Source organism: Mchenga conophoros, linkage group LG22, assembly GCF_057382185.1.
Source record: "Mchenga conophoros isolate Kocher_MC1m ecotype Shallow Benthic linkage group LG22, M_conophoros_male_GT1.1, whole genome shotgun sequence".
In the NCBI taxonomy this organism is placed as follows: domain Eukaryota; kingdom Metazoa; phylum Chordata; class Actinopteri; order Cichliformes; family Cichlidae; genus Mchenga; species Mchenga conophoros.
In genome coordinates this window covers 31,418,778-31,441,350 of record NC_140546.1, presented here as the reverse complement: position 1 = coordinate 31,441,350, position 22,573 = coordinate 31,418,778, and the positions used below count along the sequence as shown (strand labels likewise).

At 41.1% G+C, this 22,573-nt stretch overlaps 2 protein-coding genes and 1 long non-coding RNA gene across 4 annotated transcripts in view; 1 reads left to right on the top strand and 2 right to left on the bottom strand.

The window, feature by feature from the left end:
* Positions 1-2,438: 2,438 nt before the first annotated feature.
* On the bottom strand, positions 2,439-3,471 carry LOC146549733 (uncharacterized). Its single transcript, XR_014890518.1, has 2 exons — positions 3,270-3,471; positions 2,439-2,777 (listed from the first exon to the last, which is right to left on the bottom strand). It is a non-coding gene; the product is annotated as an uncharacterized LOC146549733 (long non-coding RNA).
* A 4,031-nt stretch (positions 3,472-7,502) lies between these two features.
* hsbp1l1 (heat shock factor binding protein 1 like 1) lies at positions 7,503-13,117 on the bottom strand. Its single transcript, XM_085263242.1, has 3 exons — positions 13,043-13,117; positions 12,880-12,944; positions 7,503-9,670 (listed from the first exon to the last, which is right to left on the bottom strand). Exons 1-3 carry the CDS (start codon positions 13,085-13,087, stop codon positions 9,574-9,576), a joined length of 207 nt encoding a protein of 68 aa, XP_085119368.1. The 5' UTR covers positions 13,088-13,117; the 3' UTR covers positions 7,503-9,573.
* Positions 13,118-16,305: 3,188 nt separating this feature from the next.
* The window catches only part of slc66a2 (solute carrier family 66 member 2), a 35,830-nt gene continuing 29,562 nt past the window's right edge, over positions 16,306-22,573 (top strand). The window contains exons 1-3 of one of the 2 annotated variants that reach the window (XM_085262375.1): positions 16,306-17,449; positions 19,186-19,319; positions 22,322-22,372. In XM_085262375.1, the coding sequence (XP_085118501.1) occupies positions 17,247-17,449; positions 19,186-19,319; positions 22,322-22,372 (388 nt within the window). In that variant the 5' untranslated portion in view covers positions 16,306-17,246. The remainder of the gene's footprint in view (positions 17,450-19,185; positions 19,320-22,321; positions 22,373-22,573) is intronic. The other variant, XM_085262376.1, reaches the window with a different exon arrangement.

The window sequence follows — 22,573 nt, the reverse complement described above, 5'->3', positions numbered from 1 at the left end:
ATTATTACTTTAAAGAGCTTTAGTGCTCTATGTTTTACATTCCTTTAACAGCATCATTGACAATACAAATAACTGAGCATTAGCAGTGTAATTAAACCATGGCAGAAACTCCACTGTGTGTGTAAGAAGCAGCAAGTTGTGGTGGCTAAAGGTGACTGCTATCAGGAGGCTACCGGGCTACGGCTAGAATCAAAATGTTGGATGCCTTAAAGGGGATCACGATGCAGGAAGGTATTTTATTACAATAGAATCATGTGATTCAAAAATCCTAAATTAAACTGTATCTATTATTTCAAACACTTCTATGGAAAAAAAATGTGGAAACGTGCAAGAAGATCATTTTAATTTCCTATCCAGCATATAGAAGTTTTCTCCCCTTCTGTACTGAAGCCCTTTCCGCTTTCTGGTGCTCTTTACGCCATCCACTGCCCCTTCTTTGTTCCAGCCATGAATTGACTTTTGTCCCAGAACAAAGTTGGAAGTCTGTTTCTATTCCTGTGGATAGAAATGTATTACGGCAGACAGGGAGTGATGTATGTTATAAAGACCCTAAAATAACTGCCGGGGTAAATTTAGCTCACTGTTGGCACAGTAGAACAGAACATACATGTGACTGTGAGTTAGGCTCCTAAATGAGCTGCGACTCTGAAATTACAATGACAAAGATAACAGGTGGTCATTTGTGGTTTGTTTGCATGTGTGTGTGCAGAGAATGAGGGCGAATGTGGCCGAGCCAGAGGCGAAGGTGACAGGGATTTTCACTTCAAAGGCAGGCAAGAGCACAGCACAGATTAAAGCACGGCAGGAATCAAAGAGCCTCAGGCGACCGGCAACACACAGGTGTCTTCCGTATACATGTGTGTAAGCTTGTTTGTCGTGTCGTAGAAGAGGGACCCGTCCTATTATTTACCTCCGATCTTAGAACAACCTCTCTTGGTTCATGCACTCTTTGTTTTCCTGTGAAATTTAAGACTTTCAGGAGAGGAGAGCAGAGGTGATCCTCTGTGGATGTTCACAGGTGAAGCAACATTCAAGCATCCTTTATGAAACTGTTCCATTTTCCACAACTGCAAGGGAGATTTTGGTCATCCGAGGGATTACGGCTGTTGGTTGAGTACCTTCCATTTTGTGGTGATCTGACAGACAGCAGTGCCACAACGCCACAGGGGCGCTCAGTGCTCTCGTGTTATCCAAGTGGTATCAGTACAGACTAAAACAGTATAACACGAAGAACAAGGTGTCGGAACTGAAGCTGCCCACGTGCAATCCTGGCACTGACATGTGAACTAGTGCTTTTTGCACAAAAAGTAAAAAGAATATCCTGCTGCTCAACGTTTTTTAACATTATACTAATGCATTTACACAGAGCAGATGGCACGGTAAAAACTCATTAGAAATTTGTTCTGGTTCTGCCAACTTGTTGGATTTTGGGAAGTTTAACAAGCTTAAACTTCCCAAAATCAGGGCTGACCATAATATTTTGGGGCTTTCTTAATATGACCAATTATAATATAACCATTGTGGTAATTAATTTATCGATATCTTTTAACTAAGGGGACAAATTAATAGCACAAAAACTGTCAAAGGAGACATTTCCACTTGATTGTATAAAGTGACAAAACAATCAGAAACAAACAAAACACAAAGGGATGTTAATATTGATATGTCACGTTTATACTGTTAGCTTACAGACACACAGCTGTATACTTCTTACAGAGGGAAATGATTTATTACATTTAGATTCATGCTGCATGGTCACTGCACAATAAACTAAACCTGCCAAGTTACTGTTACAATAACCCAAACAGGCGCATTTCTCTATCATTGTGTCTGCAGCACTGCTGTGATGAGGTCAGAGTGGAAATTACAACACTTCTGTATCTAATTTCAACTCAACAAACAGCTCAGTGCAAGTTATCAAGTACCTAATGCTAAAACACGAACTGTCTGTATGTTAGATAAAAGTGCAAGAAGACCAGATGAATATAAACACACTTACTATTTATTGTGTGCTGGCTTACTGTGGAGATACTGTAAAAAACAAAAGCATGCAATTTCTATAGTAAATGGTGAAAAAACAGGAACTTTTCTCCCTTTTAACTGTTTCTCTCTTATAATGACTTTGGTGTAGTATGAGAGGCCATGGGGGAGATCTTAATCAACTGTAAAATCCATGAAAATACAAACTCCACAATTTAAGCCCTCCACATTTTAAAATCCAGTTTGCCGGATTGGACTCCTTGCCGGGCCAATTCTAGCCCCCGAGCCTTATGTTTGACACCCCTGCTCTAAAGGGCTGCTACTCCCATCAGGTCAGAGTGAGCACTACTGCTACTTAACCCTTTCATGCATAGTGGTCACTACAGTGGACAGCTATTCAAAGGCTGTTTTCTTGTATTTGTGTCAGCGTTGATGTATACTTGCACATAAACACAACACAGTGTAAATTATTTATTCATTTGTCAAATTCATAAGTTAAAAAGTATGCTGTCCACCTAAGTGGACACGTAAAAAAACTTTTTTAAAAGTACATGTTTAAAAAAGTTCAAAAATCTTTTTTCATGCCTAAAGATGAATAAAAATACTTAAGAAAGAATCCTGATTGAGGTTGTCATAATTCATGCATGAAGGGGTTAAGGGCAACATCAGGAAGACGGGGCTGAAAAAGGTGACTGGGTTCGTAGTGATGGAGAGATAAACAGCTGGATCGTAGCTTCTGCTCCACTGCATGAGGAAATCAGAGGGAGGAAAACCTCAGGCACACGTGGGCATTTGTCCTGGATGGAAAGACGTTAAGAGAAAAGAGAGGAAACCACTTTGGATTATTGACATTTACCTTGTTTCTCACATATTAAGTGAAGTGTGCAAAAGTGGCATTACGGAGAGGGAGAAATAGGGCGAGCAATTGTACACACACTCTCTGAAGTGCCTTACCCTAACCTGAGTGCTAACCATGTACAGCCATTAAAGCCCCCCTCCCCTACCGCCCACCCGCCCAGCGTGGGCCACAGGGCTGAACCTCTCAGCCTCCAATCGCTGCCGGTCACCGCTCTCCACACACCCACTCACCACTCCACCGCTGAGGAGAAAAGTGTGTGAACTCCATTTACTGCCCCAACTGCTAAAGTAGTATCATGCAATGCTCAAAGTGTCTCATGCTCACAATGTGCCGGGAGCAGAATCCATCAGCGTGACACCCTCCCCTCTCCCCTGCCTTTGGCTGTTTCCCAAGTACACATAGCCATGCGCATGGGTAAACACACACTTACATAGGCTGGCAAATGTCTGCTTTAGCACAGGCAGCCATAGCAACACAGTCAGCAGCGTTCTTGCTCTTTGGCTTCGGTGAGCATCACAACGAGGCCTGGCGGCATTCGAGGCGCACTCACGCACAGGCACACATGTACCCACCTCTACACACACACACACACACACACACATGCAGCCAGTGTTGTTTGATTTCTGTGTAATATTTCTGCTGGTCTCAAAGGGGATTTGGTGTCTGTCTCAAGAGGAGGAGAGAAAAGTCATGCAAAATAAAAGGGATTTATACCACTGCCATCTACAGGTGAAACACTGCAAATGCAGCTTTGTGGTTTGCTGTTTTTTGGATTCGCATGGAAAAATAGAAAGGCAAAGCTTACTCTGTGTCTGTTATGCTTACTTTTTGATCATGCATGATTAAAATGTCCAAATGTACTGTTGTGCCATTGGGTTGAACAGCTGACAACTATCATGGAAAACTACAAAAGCACAAACACCACAATACTGTTTAAGAAAGCACATCTGATCAGAGTTTTAGTCTGTTTCTATGAATTATCTCAAATATCAGCAGGAAAACTAATGCATTAAAAAAATAATGCACTGCACTGATGGTCAGAGTAACACCTGGCACGCTGTCTGTGTTCCAGTTCTTGCTAAAAAAGCTTCCAAAACAAATCATAAAAACTGTTTGTTTTTGCTCTGTGTGCAGGATTGTGGTGAAACAGCAAAAGGAACAAAACAGCAAATTCCAATAACATCATCACATGATGCTGCCAGAAGATTTCTGAGTCTGATCTAACAATTGATGTTTTTCAAATTTCATTACTATGCAGGCTAGGGCTGAATATATTGCATTTGCGATAATATCGCGACATGATCAAGTGCAATTTTCTAACCGCAAAGGCTGCGATTATACTGCGATTATATTATACAATTCATGGGCTGCATCCTCCTGAGGCCGCATTTGTAGACCGATTACGTCACAGCGACGCGCCGAAGGCTGTCCAAATTACTACCATATCCCAGAATTCATAGCGCGGCCCAGCCAAACTCCAGTTTCCAGCAATGGCGGCCGCTACTAAGTTTTAAAATTACTCATACTAATCTTTCTGGGTCACAAAATAAACTTTTAACATATTTTCAGGCGAGAAAGTAGTTGTGTAAACATCAAATATCTGCTCGGTTTATCAAGATATCCCATATTTGCAAAAGTGCTTCGACGTTTTCAGAGGCGTCTGCTACCCACCAGCTCGACAGCTAGCCGGGAGCTCGAGGGTTACTGATGCGGCCGAGAACGGCACAACTCCCGGCACATCATTTTCAGATCACCGCGGAGTTTCGCTGCTCGGGTTAAACGTAATATATAAGTCACTTAGACAACCTAAAAATGTTATTGTTGGGCTTTTTTCAGTGTTTTGTTTGTTCGTGAGTAAATCGGTTTGGCTGAGATTAAAGTTATTAGATTAGATAAAATAAAACTTTATTAATCCCCCGGGTGGGTTTCTCCTTGGTTTTCACACAGCTGACTAAACGTCAAACAGAAAACTTATTAAACAGAAGTATGAGACAGTCGAGAATTTACGCCAGTGTCTGGTTATATTTTAGATAGCAAGAAGCAGACGGCCGAGTTTATTAAACTCCACCGAGACAGCGGTGACGCTAATCAGAAGGCTAGACCGTCCAATTTCACGCCTTGAAACTTTAAAGGCGTGTTTGTGTGTGTGTTTATACAATTGCTATTATGTTTGCACTTTATGTGTAATGTTACTGACTGCAGAGATCAGTAAGATGTGTGTATTTTTTATTTATTAGTTTTATTTATTTAATATTATTTTTTAATTGAATGACTGTCTAGTAGTTCACAGATGTCGAAAAACTGAGTGTGGTAAAGCCACTGATTTTTTTTATGTATATTTCTGCAATCTGCACATTGTACTGACTTTCATTTTAATGTTTACACCAGGGTTCCTTGTCAGCACTTTATGCTCAGATGTTTGTAAGCTAAAAATAAACTATTGTGTATGTTCAAATATACTGTTGTGATTGAAGAAGTTAAATAAAAATGTCAGTCATCAATTCATGCATCACCTCATGTCATCATAACAGAGGTCTGTCTTCCAGGAAAGAACAGTTTAAAATTAATGTAATATAGTATTGGCCATACTATATGATGTATTGCTTGTCTTTGTTTAATAATACAGAAGACAAATACCTTAAAAAATAATCGCATCGCAATCGCAATATTGGGGCAAAAAATCGCAATTAGATTATTTTCCATAATCGTTCAGCCCTAATGCAGGCACATGCTGCTGGACACTTTCAGCACCACAGTCAGCAACAAGAAAATGCACTGCAATGAGCACATGTGACCACTAGAGGGGAGTGTGAGTTCATTTTAGGAGCATTTAGACTTTTTAATCCCACACTTGGGATACAGCAACACAAGGGACACAAGAAACTGGGCCCAGTCCCATTCACAAACTGACCCCCTCTGAGGCTTTCCCAATGTCAAACCATCAAGTGCATGAGAGCACTGTGACTGCGATTAAGCATGGAGTGGCAGTAGACACCTTACCAAAAAACCAAAAACAAAACGTGTGTAGCAATGTGCAAGTGAAAGCTGCACGAAAAAGTCTTAGTCTGTCCATTTTTTATCCTAGTTTAAATTTTAAACATCCAATATGGAAACTTCCTCTTTTTGGGGGAGGGGGGACTTTTTATTTAGTACTTTTTTTGGTAATAAACAACCAAACAAGCAACATATCAACATTCTCTGACATAAGACCATTTAAGAGAAAAACAAAAAAGAAAAACAAAACAATAAAATGCCTGTGCTGGCATTTCTCCTGCGGTGTTGCTATCAGTGTGTGAAGAGTGGGAGAAGTAGGGTTGCATTGACAATCCAACACAATGGGCAGCACATTGAACACATTTTATAAGTGGTCAGAAACTTGTAAATAACTTATGAAAGAATAAAGTTAGGTTGAAACCAAGCACACCATTGTTTTTCTTGTGACATTACCAATAAGTTTGATGTGTCACATGGCTCTCTTCCTATTGAAAAAACAAAAGTTGTATCCCAGATGGCCGACTTCTAAATGGCCACCATGGTCATCACCCATCTTGAGGAGTTTGCCCCCTCACATATACTAATGTGCCACAAACAGGACTTTAATATCACCAACCATTCCCATTTTATTACGGTGTATCCATATAAATGGCCCACCCTGTATATTGTCTCTCACTAGCATGGCTCTCGAGATGGACAAAGGGCCCCCCATCTTTTTTTCCTTATTGTTGTCCACATCTTCAGAGTATGTTTTCTCCAGTCATTCTCTATTTTTAGGGTTTTAATCAATTTTGAATTAATAAAGGGTAATGTTAATAAGGATACGTTCTTAGCTGTGCTTTGTTCCATCTGAACCCATCCAGTTTCCTGGTCATTTCTAATCCTCTTAAAAATAAAAGTTTAATCTCCACAAGGGGGCAGTGTTTTACCAGAAAAGTGATTCATCTATTTAGGTATAAACAAAGAAATGCACAGTACCTCCTAAATGTGTGTGGTCTCCACATTCTTACCCTCTAAGCTCAAGCTAATTTTAATACTCACAGTCAGTGGATTCAATAATGTGATTAAAATAATCACAAAAGCTTTTCCTTTTCTTCCTTCGCAGGATCAGGATGCTGGTAAGATTTCTATCAACTTGTTGTTCACAGCATACAACATAACTGAAAACCACATTCAGTAATTAGAGGGTACTTTTTTAAGAATATGAGTCAGATCCGGAGCAGATTTAAAGGGGTTTTCTCTTTTCCCATGTTCCACCTCTCCACACAGGTTTATGGAATTTGGATTGGTAGCAGTCGACATGTTTCTGTGGCAGTTTTGACCTTAAATCCACTGGTCCGTCCCTGGTGGGGAGCCAGGGACCAGTCAAAGTTCTTAAAGACCCAATATCTGGAGTCTTCTTTGCTAATATTTAGAAACAGCTACTCTCCAAATACAACACACCACAGTTCACATTTTTACCTGCATTTCTTGCTAACTTGTTGCCTTTATAGTCCACATATTGCAAAGCAATGTAGAAAGTGTTAGCGCTACACATTCAGTTAAAGCCCCTCCTCCTCACAGGGCAGTCCGGCCCTTGTTCACTACTACAGGTTTAATTCATTTTATTTTCCTAATTTCCTCAATACACTGGATGCTGTACGTGAAACAAAGTTACACTGACAAAGAGAACATGTAGAAAAATTTAATGAGGGTGGACACGCTGATGTTGCACATTAAATGATATTAAAGGTCACAAAAAACTGCATAGATATTAAACAGCATCATCTCCCAGAAATGTTACATTTAAACTGATAATTACATTTTTATTTTATGCATAGATACAAAGTTAACAAGTGCCTTTCAGGATTTAGACTCAATGTTATAATCACAATATTTCAACAAAAAATGGAAATAAATACTTGCAGTAAATAAATGAAAAACATTTTCCTTATTTTCCCCAATGAGCTACTGTCACTGATGACACGCGTCTTGATTTGACGTGTGAATGTACTGAACAGCCTGTAAGCACTGCAGTAATGTTTCCCTGGTCATTTTAAGCATAGAGTAAATATTGTTAGTTTAACAATAACTAAAGTATCTTCACCTTGTAACTCGCCAGGAGCTGGACTATAGTCCACCAATAAAACAAAAATATTTTCTAGCTGTGATGTTTTTATCTCAGGTTGAGCGTTTTAACCAGCTCAACCACTTGTTGTGCAAGAGCACGTGTGTTGTGGACAAGCAGAACTGAATGCACTGCTGACTATTCACTGATATTTGTGTCACACTGTGATAAAGCAGTCAGAATGTTCAACACACAGCCATCAGAGCAGACCAAACCTGCCCAATTCTGATAAGTGCCACAGATATATAACAGCCATCGTACTAATAGGTGGGAACCTGCCCAGGTGCATCACTGTTGCAGTTCAGTGCAGAGCACCATGTTCCTCTGCCTCGATGTTCAGCTGCTTTGTGAGAGAGGATCTTTTCAGTCAGGTGGACATACTGCAACCATGCTGGACTGCAGATCTGCTGCAACATTCAGAGCTACCAGAACCGCAGCAGGTAAACAGCTGGTTCATGTGCCGCTAAGTGTCAGAGACTGTAGAGCAGAACGCAGACTGCTGTCAGCAGTGCTGTCCATGAAGGTGGCCCTCTTCATCCACACGATGAGACACTTGTTGAAGAGCAGCTGGTTTATTGCTCACTGAGTACTTTCTCATAAAGTACTCAGTACCAAAGTAAAACATTTACAGACGAGAAACTTAGAAATCTCACTATTAACTGATTTGGGTTTTTTTTTCCTATTTGGGTGTTCAGCCACATGTGTGAGTGCATGTAACCCCAAACTGATGCTACAAATAGAATCAAAATCTCTAGAAACCAGTGAACCAGCACAAAAATTAAAAATTCCAACATAAACATTGTGCACCTACACATTACAAACACTACAACTGTGTAATTTGTGCATTTGTCATATGGAGAACCTGCAATTAGCATTAAGACATCAAAACTTTGAGAACTCCTGGTCTCCACATCAGTACAACTCAAGGATCCAGAATTCACATCCACAGACGTTACTGAGGTGAAGGTTGTTAGAGATTAAGGGTAGTGATGTGCCAGTTAAAGTAAAGACAACCACCGAAACAAGCAAACAATGGTGTTTTAAGACGTTAATAAAGCCTTTATAAATGCACCATGCTGTTGCTTTATTAGACTTCACTGTAGATGCATTTCTGCATAACAGCTTAGCCATCAACCCAGCCTTGAATAAGACAGGCTTGCTTGTAACTGGCTGAGGTTCAGAGAGGTATTTCATTAATTACATGTTTAAAGCCAACACAGACGGTCCTGAGGAGAAGCACACAGCTGAAGTAAGACTTCTGTGAACGCTTCCAGTCACAATGAGAGAGGTCAGCTTTGTCATGCTGGAGTACGAGGCAGAACTGTTGGAACTGATTGCCCAGATTGTACAGGTGTACCTAATGAAGTGGTAAGAGGCTGTATTTTATGAGTTGGAAAAGTGGAAAATAAAACCGTCTGATTGGAGGACATTGCTTCCAATAAATCTCCGAGGTAACCCTGATTGGATATGATCTGAACAGCACATCATAGCAGCTGGAAAAATAAGGATATGTTAACATGAGATTCACTACTTCAGGTGGGACTTCACCATCTGAAGTCCCGCTTCAAGACCGATGAAGTGTGAGGTCACAACAGGAAACAGCTCATTGGACAGATGAGGTGTCAGCCTGGCGTCACTTTGAAGATGCCTGCGCCTCCATACCAGCCTGCGTCATGAGCTCAGTGACGTTTCTCTCAAGGTCGTTGATGCGGGTTCCCATCTGATCAAGTGTGAGCATTAAGAAACAAACAAGTCTGCATTCATGAAGCTAACTACATCTACAATATGTTCATTTTTTCCCAGACGTTTGAATAACACCACCTCTGAGACCAGGAGCGGAGGTCAGAGGACACATTTGTCAAAACTGCCAGTTATGAACAAAAACACTGATAACGCAACAGCAGCAGTGATGATGACGCTGGCACAGAGTCTGTTTACACACTGCAAAGAGGCAGCGCTGTTACTGACACTGTGAGCTCAGGTAGAGTGAAAGAAAACTTGCTTCTAGTGCCTAAAACAGCAGCGCTGTTCCTGTGATCGCCATTAAAACCTTTACAGGGAAAAAGCAAGCGTCAGTCATCAAAGCACCTGACCAGCAAACTCCAACATGAATAAGAGCAAACTTTGTAGCTGCCCCATCCTTGCTGATTGTTTGACACTCAGAAAAATCTGCAGTAAGGCTCCAGAAGTTGTGTTAAAACCTGCAAATGGACTCTTCACTTTATTCATTCATTATACAGCTCGCTGAAGCAAACAGGGGTGAGTCTAAAGGGGGGCATGGGGTGTACTAGACCATATTTATTTCAAGGCTTTTGTAACATTTTTCTGATTGAAAATGAAATAATATAAAATATTGTGTTAATTAAAACCATGTTAATATTTAAAAATATAAAAATAAAAGCTTTTTTCATAGCTAATAAAACATACAAGAGCCATTAAACTGAGAGCCACTGACCTGAGGGTTGTTCGGTTGGACACTGAATTATAAATAATATTACATAATGTCTACACCATCATTGGCTCCTGTTAACATCAGAAAGTCTTCCAAGAAGTAAAGGTACATTTTTATGCTGTTGTTTAAATACTTGAGATTAATATATATTTATAGGATTTAAGAAAATATTTTCTTTTAAAATTACATTTCAACATGGCACATAAATACAATTAAAGGGCTTGTTTGGGATTTTTGACAGATGTTGTATGCAGTTAAACTTTAAAACACTGCAATTTCTAAAATAGAAACCACTGAGCATTTTATTGTGACAGACCCATGTTTTCTCTTTTGTCTTATTAATTAGCGATTATAAATATTCAACAGTATTTCTTATCCAATTGCACGATCTGATATCCTTGTGTCTGTGTTGTTCCCACATCATCAGAATAATAAATGTTGTTCCAGGTTCAACATTGCAAGTGAGCAATCACATTGTTGTGACGTCATACTTTTGTGACTTTGGAAAAAAACGTCTTCTTAACGTGCGAGAAACCACCGCTGTCCGCCAATCCAGCAATTTGAATTCGTTGCATTTCAGGATACTGTTCTTTAATAAACGGTGAGCATTATACATATCGTTCTTGCAACATTGGAATTTCATAAATGAATGAATCGCTTGGTTTGCAAAAGTATGACGTCACAACAATGTGATTGGTCACTTGCAATGTTGAACCTGGAACAACATTTATTTTGATGATGTGGGAACAACACCAACACGAGGATATCAGATCATCCTATCCAATTAGTCAATTAATCGATGGAACAATTGACAGATTACTCCGTTACTAAAATAATCAATAGCTGCAGCTCTGTTAGCTTTTAATAACTATTTGATCCCCTGCTGTAAATTTGTAAGTTTGTTCATTTAGTTGTAAGTGAACAATCTTTTATTTTTATGAAATAATATCAATCAAAAATCCAGGAAAACACATTAAATAAACGTTAGAAATGATTTGCATGTCACTGAATTCAAACATAATATGACTCAGTGCTCGGTGGAGAAGCCCTTGTTGGCGATTTTACCCATTTAGAATTAATGCATCTCACAGCATACAGAGTGTTCAGAGCACAAGTGACCCGCATATTGCAGCAGGGCACTTACATCCAAACTTCTCAGGGCGCTTTTGTTTATTTTTGTCTGAGCTTCGATTTTATTGAAATTGCTTTTCAATAAATGATTTACTGCAATTTGAAGCTGCATCTTTATTTCTGTGTGTATTTTCTGACTACATCAGCAACAGCTTGAGTGTTTAGTTTTGGGTCACTGCCATGCTGTAAGACCCTTCTTCGGTGTTTTTGCTGAGAGAAGGGGTTTATATGTGGAACATGGCTCTGTCCTTTGGCCCCTCTATCTCAAAGTCGTCCTGTGCCCTCAACAGAAAAACACCCCCAAAGCATAATGTCTCCACCTCTGTGCTTGACTGTGGGGATGGTGTTCTTCAGGTCATATGCAGCATTTCTGTTCCTCCAAACACAAAGAGCTCGACTTTGGTTTAATCTGACCACAGGTTAGATGTTCAGTGGTAAACTTAAGACAGGCCTGTACATGTGTACATGCTGGTCCATACCCTCCTCAGGATAATCCTCATCCAATGATGCAAGATCTTACATGCAGCTCCAGACCCAGGGTGAACAGCTGTCACCTCCTCACCAAACTTCTTGCTGTTGGTCTTGGGCAGGTCTACAAACTTGTCATCGATGTCCTTTGACAGGACAGCTCTGGTCTTGCCAATGGTGGCGGAGAGGTTAGAATGGAGGACACTGATTTTGTGTGCGTTATAGACTGAAATAGCTGAGACCAGGAGTATCTGTAACTGACTGACTGAGGTGTGCACCACATTTATAACCACTCATTTCTTCGTGAGTGAGCAAACTTACAAAGGATCAAATAATGATTTCTCCAACCACATATCAAAATCACCCCTCGTCACTGACACATTTTCTAGTAGACAAAGCTTAATTTCTGAGTATATTCCCATCTTTTAACACACATTTCACTGTTGACTCTTTTACAGGAAGAAATCTCATTACTGGGTGCCAATGTGCCTTAAATAGATAATTATTATTTAAACATATACAGTAGCAGAAGTCACAGGCAGAATGTCACATTTGACAGAGGTTTGTCTCATTTGATTTTCTTCATACTGCACTTTTAAGTGATTGTTGTATGAAAACCAAAAACGACGTGATTTTTAAAGAAGACTTATTTTACCTTCAGTAGCAGTGGCGCTAAACTTGTACAACAGTTGAACAGTTCAAGAGTCTCGGTAGCGGTCGGTCGCCCTCTAGTGGCCACGTGTTCATTGACAGGAGTCAAAGTGAAAGTCTCATTAGTGAGCTCATTGTTCTCAGGTGTGTCTTAGCAAGCAGAACTTTGAGCTGACTGACTGCGTGGATAAAACGCGCCTGAAATGGAAGAAAACACGGCTGGAAAAAAGGATATGTTTGGACTCCAGCTGTTCAGAGATGCTCTGGAATCTTTGCTCAAGTCGCTGCATGGTTGCCTCCATCTAAACGGACGAGAGAAGGAAACTCGTTCTTACACAGATGTTTGCCTGCCCGGGTTGTGCTTTTTACAGGACACGTAGGTCACATGAAACAAACTCACCGCCTCGGTCATGTCTTCAGCTGCTTTGCACTCTGTTTTAGACATGGTGTCTCCAGACACACACACACAACCCGCTCAGCTGCACTCAAACAACACACACACGCCTGCCTGGGACTGTTTTGCCGCACCGGCCTGTGACACCCAGGTTAAAAAATCCCAAATGAGTTTCCTTTCTGTGACGCTGGCGGTGACTCCCTTAACTTTGCGGTATGCCGAGTTGACACAAACTTCCGCTTGTGGCGCTCGTCCCTTCAAAATAAAAGCGTCGCAGGGGATCAACCTTCAAGTCACCACATTTTTTTTCAGCTACAGACAATTTTATTTCAATATGATTTTTTTTTCTAGAAGATTTTTTATTTTTTAAATTTGGCACAAGGGTGAATAGCTATGGCCTAAATGTACACGGTATATGTAAGTTGCATAATTGGCTCATAATTGCAAGGTTTGACTCTTAAATCTTTGTGCCAATCTGTGATATTACCAAGGTGTAAATGCCAACAGCTTTGACATGAGGGTAGGATCATTTAGTCTTTTTGATTTGGATATAATTCACTCATCAGTGTTAACTGGTGACCATTCTGGATAAAATAGACATAGAATAGGAACACGTCTAACACCAGAGATTTCTAAGAATGGGTGGATTCATCCTTAAAGTTGTCCAGAAGAGCCAGCGTGGGTTTAAGACGACTGAAAGATTAAGAGGGGCGAGAGGTTGAGGTTGTTTCTCTGTTAGCCCTGAGACAGGCTGGTGATCTGCCCACGGTGTACCCCACCTCTCACACCCTATCTCACCCTAAGCCAGCTGGGATATACCCAACCCAACCCTGAATTTAATAAGTGGGAAAAATGGATAGATTGGAATTTATGCTAATAAAGTCCACTTAATTTAATTGTTAATAATGAGGCAGATCGCATTCAGGGGGGTAATATTGATACAATGACCATGAAGACAAACTGTGAGTTTGAATTTAAGCAGCAAATCTGTAAAAGTAAAACTCTTCACACAAGTAAACAGATTAGAAAACACACCACGCCACACGTGTGAGCTAGAAACTCTGTTGAATTCAGTCTTGTGCTGTGGCAGGGTGTCTACAGTATAAATGTCCACAAGGCATTTCATCCAGGTAAAGGCGCAAAGCAAAAAAACAAAAAACGAAAACCCACTTTTTTTCCCCAATTTCCGCCTTTTATTTTGAAGGCGAATATTGTTACATTTCCGTTGTTGTAACAGCTGCCTTTCTCATCCTTAACTGTGACAGTGGCGGAGATTTGTATGCGCGCAGCACATGGGACAAACATTTTTTTTAACTCTTTGTAAACTGGTTTATCCTGGCAGTCAGGTCGCTGTGGGTTTTGTTGCTGCGCCCCCAGAACGAGGCTTTGGTTTTTATGTAATACATTATCCTGCTCACTGTGAGAGATGAGAGAAAACAGCTGTCTGCCATGAGGGTTACATAACTTTCATTAAGCCTTTATAAATCTTTCTTTATTTCGGGCAGTGTCTCTTTCACTCCTGCTGAATATAATACATTTATACTGTATAACATCATTACAAAGGCTTGTTAAAATGGACTGCAGTGATTAAGGGATGGACTGTACAAAGGAAGAAGTCAGCTAACATAAACCAGGTTACATGAAATATTGAAGAAGATGTTGCTCTACAGTCAGTGCAGAAAACAGGCAGAACCAGATGTGTCACTTTGTTTTAGGCCTCTTCAGTTGCAATTGACTAAAATATTCATTGTCTGCAGCAGGGCCGGATTAACCTGCTTAGTGTTCTCGGGGCAAAGACTGTGGGTGGGGGGCTGTAGTTGTAGCTGTATGATGCACACTGAGAACTGCGTTAGAGATTTGTGAAAGCGAAAATGTTTCTTACTGCTGTTAGCAAGTGATAGAAATAATTAAAACTGTCCACTGCAGCTTGTGTCTGTGAAGCTCATTGAGCATCTTTGTTCTTTGTTCTGCTCCCCTTTTCTTTCATCTCTTTCCCCTAGTTCACCCCCTAAAAAGCTGAGGCAGACTGCCCAGCGCTGACCCTGGATCTCTTCTGAATGTGAATGTGTTAGTGCTTTGTAACGTTAATGATAACGTAATGTTATCATTTGTGCCCCCTGCGTACCAAACACCCAGGCAGTAGGAGAGCACGCAGTGCACCGAGGAGCGATAGAAGGCCAACAGCAGCTTCTGGTACAGGTTATTCTTCCTTTGCCCAGGTGAGATCGCCAGAGATGTAGGTGCCCAGAAACCTGAAGATAGAGACAGAATAAACACACTCACCATTTATAATGAGAGTGGAGAGAACCTGTCTGTGCCTCCTGAAGTTCACAATAAGTTCTGTTGCTTTAAAGATGCTTAGTTTCAGGTTGTTTTCTGAGCACCAGTGAGAAATATCTCTACCTCTACACTGTCTCATCTCCATCAGAGATTGATCAGAGATCCGTCTGACTGACCGAGGCTGGTTTTTGAGGAGGTCTTTGATCCAGGAGCAAGTAGCAGGGGGTTCTGAAGGTGGTCTAGTTTGGTAGTAAGGATGTCTGGTATTATGGTGTTGAACGCTGAGCTGTAATCCACGTAAAGCATCCTCACGTAGCTCTACCCATTCTCCAGATTTCCCGCTGCTCTGTGAAGGGTGATGGTGATGGCATCCTCCATGGACCGATTTGCTCTGTAAGCAAACTTGTGGGGGTCAAGAGAGGGAAGTAGGTAGTCTCTGATGTGCTGAGACACTTCATGACTACAGACGTGAGAGGTATAGGTCTGTGGTCATTGAGGCTTTCTATTCCAGTCTTTTTGGGGATGGGAATGATGGTGGAGGCCTTCAGACAAGTGGGGACAGTGGCATGAGTCAGGGAGAGGCTGAGCAGGCTGGTGAGGATGCCTGGCAGTTGGTCTGCACAGAGTTTGACCACTGGCTCTCAGTCTCCTCCTGACCTCATGTTCCTCATGTTGCACCTCAATCAGATGTTTTTGGTAGCCATCAAAAAGTTTCTGGCATAATTCTGTCGTGTTCGTGGCAGAATAGACTGAAACTGGTTGGTTTTCCTGGTGCTAACCTGTTTTTTTATGAGCAGTCCAGGTTGAAGTGAGGGCCTAAATTTTTTAATCCTCAATTTCAGAGGCTTATGTAACCTGAGGTCATCAAACCAAAACCTTTTAGTGGTCCCCCACACTCGTTTTAAAACCCGAGGGGACCAATCTTTGCAAGCTGTTGCACCCAGACTCTGGAATGCACTTCCCCTATTTCTACAGGGTTTGGACTCAGTGGAGACCTTCAAAAAGCAGCTAAAGACATTTTTATTTCAAAAAGCTTTTAATTAGACCAGGGTATTTATGATGTATTTTATAACTGTATTATGTTTTTATCTTGTAAAGCACTTTGTGACATATGTCTGTGAAAGGTGCTATATAAATAAACTTTACTTACTTACTTACTTTTGAAGCTTATTTCTACGTAGCTACAGAGTCAGAGCCCAAAATTACCATAACATTCACGTTCTGCCAAACAGCTGACACAAACTATATGTTAAAATTCTTTCTTTTATTTATTTATTTATTTTCTTTTTTTTATTCTTTCTATTATTTTTTTTAGCTAACCTGCTAGATAGCTAGCCACATACAGTTTGCCTGTGTGTGAACTCTCTTGATCAAGTTGAATAATCTTTGATTGAGCGCGTGACGTGAGACGTTCCAGGAAGTGTTGGGAAACATTACAGACGGGCAGGACAGCGAAGAAGAAACAATGGTGATGTAGGGACACCGCAAACAAAAAATGCTGTTTCATTTCAGGGGCTTTTTATACATTTTCAGGAGAGTCGTGTGTTTCCTATAACGACTTAAGTTCAGCCCGTGCTAAAACGCTCACAAGCATCAGCAGTGTTGAGTCAAGGAAATGGGAAACGCAGAGTAAATGACCGTACTGCAGTGACTGCACAACCGCTGCTTTTGTACGGAAGCTCATTGTTTACTGCTCATTGTTTCCGCTATTGTAACGTCAGCCCCGGATACGTCGTTTGTGCTTCATTGCTCTGTTTATGATGGCGTGGCATTAGCTGCTGTTTCTCAGTCATGCGTGGAAAACACGGATGCTTCTCTCCCGATCTCAAAGCCACATCGAGGAACCGGAGGAGGATCAACAGCCAAAAATAGTCTCTAGAGCCACTGACAGCCAGCTGACGTCTCTTCGCTTATTCCGCCGACGAACAGCATGGAAGATGAGTTGTTTGACCAGATCCTCACCGTGTTTAACAACCTGGTGGCGTGGGTCGCTGCCGGTGCCATGGTGTTCGGTGGGGTGGTGCCCTACATCCCCCAGTACAGAGACATCCGCCTGACCCAGAATGCAGAGGGCTTCTCCACCTACGTATGCCTGGTGCTGCTGGTGGCAAACATCCTGAGGATACTCTTCAGGTAACAGACTCTCACATCCTTTGAGAGCTTGTGAGGTTGTTATGGGGGGCTTCGGATATTCTCTTATATTCAGCTTTTTAAAAAAAGAGATCCTCTTACACTGCATGTTAACCGACTCATAGAGGAAAAGCGGCCTGCTGGGTTGAATGCACTGCAAACAGTCTGCTGGTTACTGTTAAACACCAGACTGTAGTTTACCTCTGAACAGTATTCAACTTATAGCAGACAAGACTCGCTTTTCCTTTTATTTTTTTATACAGTCGTTATAATGGTGGATATTAAATGAGGCCACAGAAATAATGATGTAGAGACTTGTACATATAATGTGGATAACCCGAGGCACAAAAATACACAGTTTACGATAAGAGCCGTGCATTGTGGCTCTGTAGTGCAGTAGTTTGCATGTTTGCCTAACAAGCAAAAGTTTCCTGGTTCAGTCCCAGGATGAGATACAGATCCCTTGGCGGTTGTGTCAGGAAGAGCACCTGGTTTAAAAATCCAACAGGTTAAGTATGCAGCGCTGTGGCAACCCTGTGTGAATAAGTGAGCAGCTAAAAGTAGCTTTAATCATGCAAAGCTACTCTATTAGAGTCCAAGCATTAATACACTGTATTGCCAAAAGTATTTGCTCGTCTGCCTTCACACGCATATAAACGTAAGTGACGCCCCATTCTTAATCCATAGAGTTTAATATGATTTTGCCCACTCTTTGCACCAATAGCAACTCTTCTAGGAAGGCTTTCCACATGGTTTAGGAGTGTGTCTATAGAAGTTTATGATCATCCTTCCAGAACCACATTTTTGAGTGCAGATGCTGATGTTGGACAATAAAACCTGGCCCACAGTCTCCGTCTAAGTCATCCCAGAGGTATTCTGTCAGGTTGAGGTCAGCCAAGTTCTTCCACACCTTTTCCACACCGCTTATCCTTGGTATGCTGAAGCAGTAAGAGTTCCTTTTGCTGGAGCTAAGGGCCCAAGCCCAACTCCTGGAAAACAACCCCACACTATAATCCCTCCTCCACTGAACTTTACATTTGGTACACTGGAGTCAGACAAGTATCGGTCTGCTGGCAACCGCCAAACCCAGACTCGTCCACCAGGTTGTCAGAAAGACAAATGTGATTTGTCACTCCAGAGACCTTACTGCTCTAGGATCCAGTGGTGTCCTTTACACCACTGCATCCAAGGCTTTGCATTGTGCTTGTTGATGTAAGGCTTGGATGCAGCTGCTGGGCCATGGAAACCCATTCTGTGGAGCTCTCCATGAAATGTTCTTGAGCTGATCCAAAGACCACATGAGTTTTGGAGGTCTGTAACGACTCTACACACTATGCCCCTCAGCATCTGCTGACCCCGCTCTGTGATTTTACATTGCCTGCCACTTCATGGCTGAGTTGCTGTCATTCGCTTCCTTTTTGTTATAAAACCACTAAAAGCTCAGGAAAATTTTACAGCTGGACATGTTACACAGGCGGTATCCTATCAGTGTACTACACTGGAGTTCACTGAGCTCCTAAGAACGACCCGTTCCTTCGGCATATCTAGCCTCTTGATTTTATACACCTGTGGCCTTAGATGTGATTAGAATTCAATGATTTGAATGAATATGGTGTAATATGCACTTAGGAATGAGTGTAATAGGTCCCCTTGAAGGTCTGGTGACCAGCAAATGGGTTAGAGAACCATAGGGTAAATATGAAATCTTAAAATCCACATATTGTTTTCTTCTTCTTTAGATTTGGACGCTACTTTGAGACGCTGCTGCTGTGGCAGAGCATCATCATGATCTGCACAATGCTCATCATGCTGAACCTGTGCACCAACGTCCGCATGGCCACTGAACTCAGCACGAAGAGGCGCTCCTTCTTAGGTCAGAACACCCAGGCGGTGCCACTTTACCGTGCAGATAAGGCTCAGATTAGTGTGTGTGAGTGTGTGAGTGTGTGAGAGGCTGGTGATTGTTGCCTGTGATCTCCTGTGCAGGTTTTTCTTTCTAAAACTATATAAAATAAGCTTTCTGAAGCTGGTTTTATATTGCGCTTAGTTCAAATAAGTGATATAGGATGATGGGGTAAAATATATTACTAACCATGAAACTTTCCAGGCTGATTACTGACATTAAGGTGATTACATTTTGTAATGTTTGTCATAAAGTTATTCATAACCCACACAGGGAAATGCTTGATTCTGTTTTGTGACATTTATCCCTTTGTAAACAAACACAAACAGCTGCCCTTTGTTGTCTGATACGCCGTGCTGGGCATGCTACAAGTTCCTGCTTACTTTGAGGAAATTTGACTAAACCTGGCTGCTAATATGAAGAGGCTCAATGTCAGATAATGGGAGAGTATCAGTTAAACTAGCGTGGGCAGGATTAAATATAATCCTGTGTAAAAGGAAAACATGGAGACACTGTTTTATAATCAGAGCCTCACACATTTCTTTTTAAGTCGATAACAATAGTTGGCGACTCTAAAATCTGATACTTCAGCGAATATACATAGACAGGTTTGCTTAAAATTCGTATTGTGTACTTCTATCTTTATGAGTCAGTGCTAAAACAGCACAACAGTACAGTTTAAATGCACAGGATCAGCTGGTTGTGGCATTTGAAATGCTGTTGCTAACAGGACAGTTGCCCTCTGGTGGACAAACTGTGCAACATCAACACAATGTTTCTCCTGTCAACTTTTTTTTGGTTCATTTCTCAGTTGTTATAAATGCTGATAATTAGCAAAAGCTAATACCGGCCAATACCATCAGCCTGTCAATATAACTGGAGCATATGTCAGGAAGTGCAGTGCAGTAAAACAAGTTTTATCCATCAGCCTTTAGGATAGATTGTTAATTTTACTAAATGTAATGACATTTTTGAGCTTTGTTACTTTAACTGAAGCTTCAGACTCATGTCTGATTGCAAAACACGAGAAAAACAATAGCTGTCCTGTGATTCTGCTATCTGACATCTAAAATGATCACACAGAGGACGTTTGAAACAACAGGAAGTCTCTTGTCTGTCTCTTCTCTTCCACAGCTGGTCTCCGTCAGTCACTGATCATTCACTCAGTGAACAGCACACAGAGAGAGACAGAGGGACCGTTTAGTGCCAGGTTTTTTTTGTATTTTGGCCAAATGTGTAGTTAGTGCATTTTGCCTCAGTAGGACAGTGTAGCTTCATGTTTAAGTGTCTACACCAAGCAGCAACTGTCATAGAAATTCCAAACTTCCAGTGAAGTAAACCTAAGATGTGAAAAACAAAGTAAAAAAAAAAAAAATGTAACTGCTGAGTTAGATTAGATTGTTAGGCTTAGCTTAAATACTGAAGTCAGGGCTAAAGGCTTTATTTTTCAGTTTTTGTACAAATGTGTGTATTTAATCCACAATCATTCACTGCTTCCTGTAACCCGGAGGACTGTATAGTGAGTTTATCTGCAAAATTGAAGGAACAAATACATTGGAGACTACAGGGTTCATTTTCTCAGCATTGTGAACTTTATAATTGTAGTCACGCAATTAAAATGTTACCAGTCAACGTTAACTTGATCAATAAATACACATCATGCCAAGCATATTCATTTAAATGAAAAGACACAAATACTCTGGTAGATTATATCGCGCTGCTCTCTTTCATCTTTGGTCTGCAATGCTTGGGTCGTGGCCATCGACTGTACTGTAAACTCTTTTTTGGGTTTTTTTTAGAAGTTTTGAGACACAGTACGGTCAGACGACACCCTAGGAGCAAGCATTAGGTGACAGTGGGATGGAAAAACTTCCTTTTGACAGGATGAACCCTCTGGCAGAATCAGGGTCAGTGCGGGGCGGCCATTTGCTGCGACCAGTTGGGGGGTGAGGGGGCGGCTGTTTTCCATTGTGGAAGTGATTAATGCGAATGATTAAATGCAGAGTGGTGTATAAACACAGAGAGTGAAAGGGAGTGAAGAAGAAACACCAGGAAGCTCCCAGCAGCCTAGGCCAACTGCATCACAACTAAGTGATGGTTCAGGGTCACCTGATCCAGCCTCAACTATATATTGAAAAAAGGAAAGTTTTAATTTTTAGCTTAATCTTAAAAGCAAAGAGCGTGTCTGTCTCCTGAATCCAAACTGGTTCAGAGGTGAAAGCAATGTTTAAAATAATTTTCCCAACATCACATGTTCCTATAAATGTGTGTGTATGTGTGCGTTTGTTTGTGTTTTGTTTTGTGTGGGGAAGCTAAAGAAATATTTGTTATTGAAAATATAACTGAAAAGTTTGAAAGCGTCACAGCTCTGCATCACACCATCTTGAAATATTAAGCCCGTGTCAGGTACATGTGACACTACAGATAAACATCGTCCTCACTAAGCCAGATGTCGGCTCATTCCAAGGTCTGGCTAATAGGTTTGTGTGTGAAATATGCTTTTATGGAGCTTTTATGTATCCTTTGGTAGTAACGGCTACGTTTAAAGAATAACATGACGAAGGCTATTTTATGTCTTCCTATGGAACAAAAACTGTGCAGCAGAAGCTGTGAAGATGAGCAAGCTTAGTGCAATAAATGCTAAAACAAATAAAGTAAAAGGAATGTAAGACGATTGGAAAAATAGAACTTTGGACTTTGCAGATGTCACCAGATTTGTGGATTAAAACACCTTGAATTAAGTTACATTACTGAACTCAAAATTTTATTGATTGTTTATTAGCTATAAAGGTTATGCATCTGAGGAAGCTAAGCAGGTGGGAACACTCCTAACCTCACAGATCACTGGTGTAACAAATCACAGAATCAGTGAGTTCTGTAATTTGACAAAGATCAACTCCAGCTTTGCTGAAGAAAACCAAGCTCTATTTTTTTCTTTTTGTCTATATATTTTTTGTTTTTTTTGTCTGTAGCCACAGACATTAAGGACGAGGAGGTCAGAATCCCTAAGAGGCTCTTTCTGGGTATGTACTTACTGTGTCTGTCATGAAACATCAGTCGTAGTTCATCTGCCTCTCCCATCTCCACTCCCGTGTGTCTTGTGCATGGTGATAACCCTGCCTGGCTCTCATTCACAGCCCACCCGTCTCACTAACTGACACCGACTAACAGTTTCCAATGAGTTGACGTGAAGCATGAGCCCCTTTCTCTCGCATGTTTTTGAA

Excerpts from the sequence above, each read along its gene's own strand:
- hsbp1l1 (XM_085263242.1), bottom strand. The coding sequence starts at position 13,087 with ATGTCTAAAACAGAGTGCAAAGCAGCTGAAGACATGACCGAGGCG. Across the intron at positions 12,945-13,042 it reads CTGAAGACATGACCGAGGCG|ATGGAGGCAACCATGCAGCG; the intron begins GTGAGTTTGTTT and ends TCGTCCGTTTAG. Across the intron at positions 9,671-12,879 it reads TCTGAACAGCTGGAGTCCAA|ACTTGATCAGATGGGAACCC; the intron begins ACATATCCTTTT and ends CTTAATGCTCAC.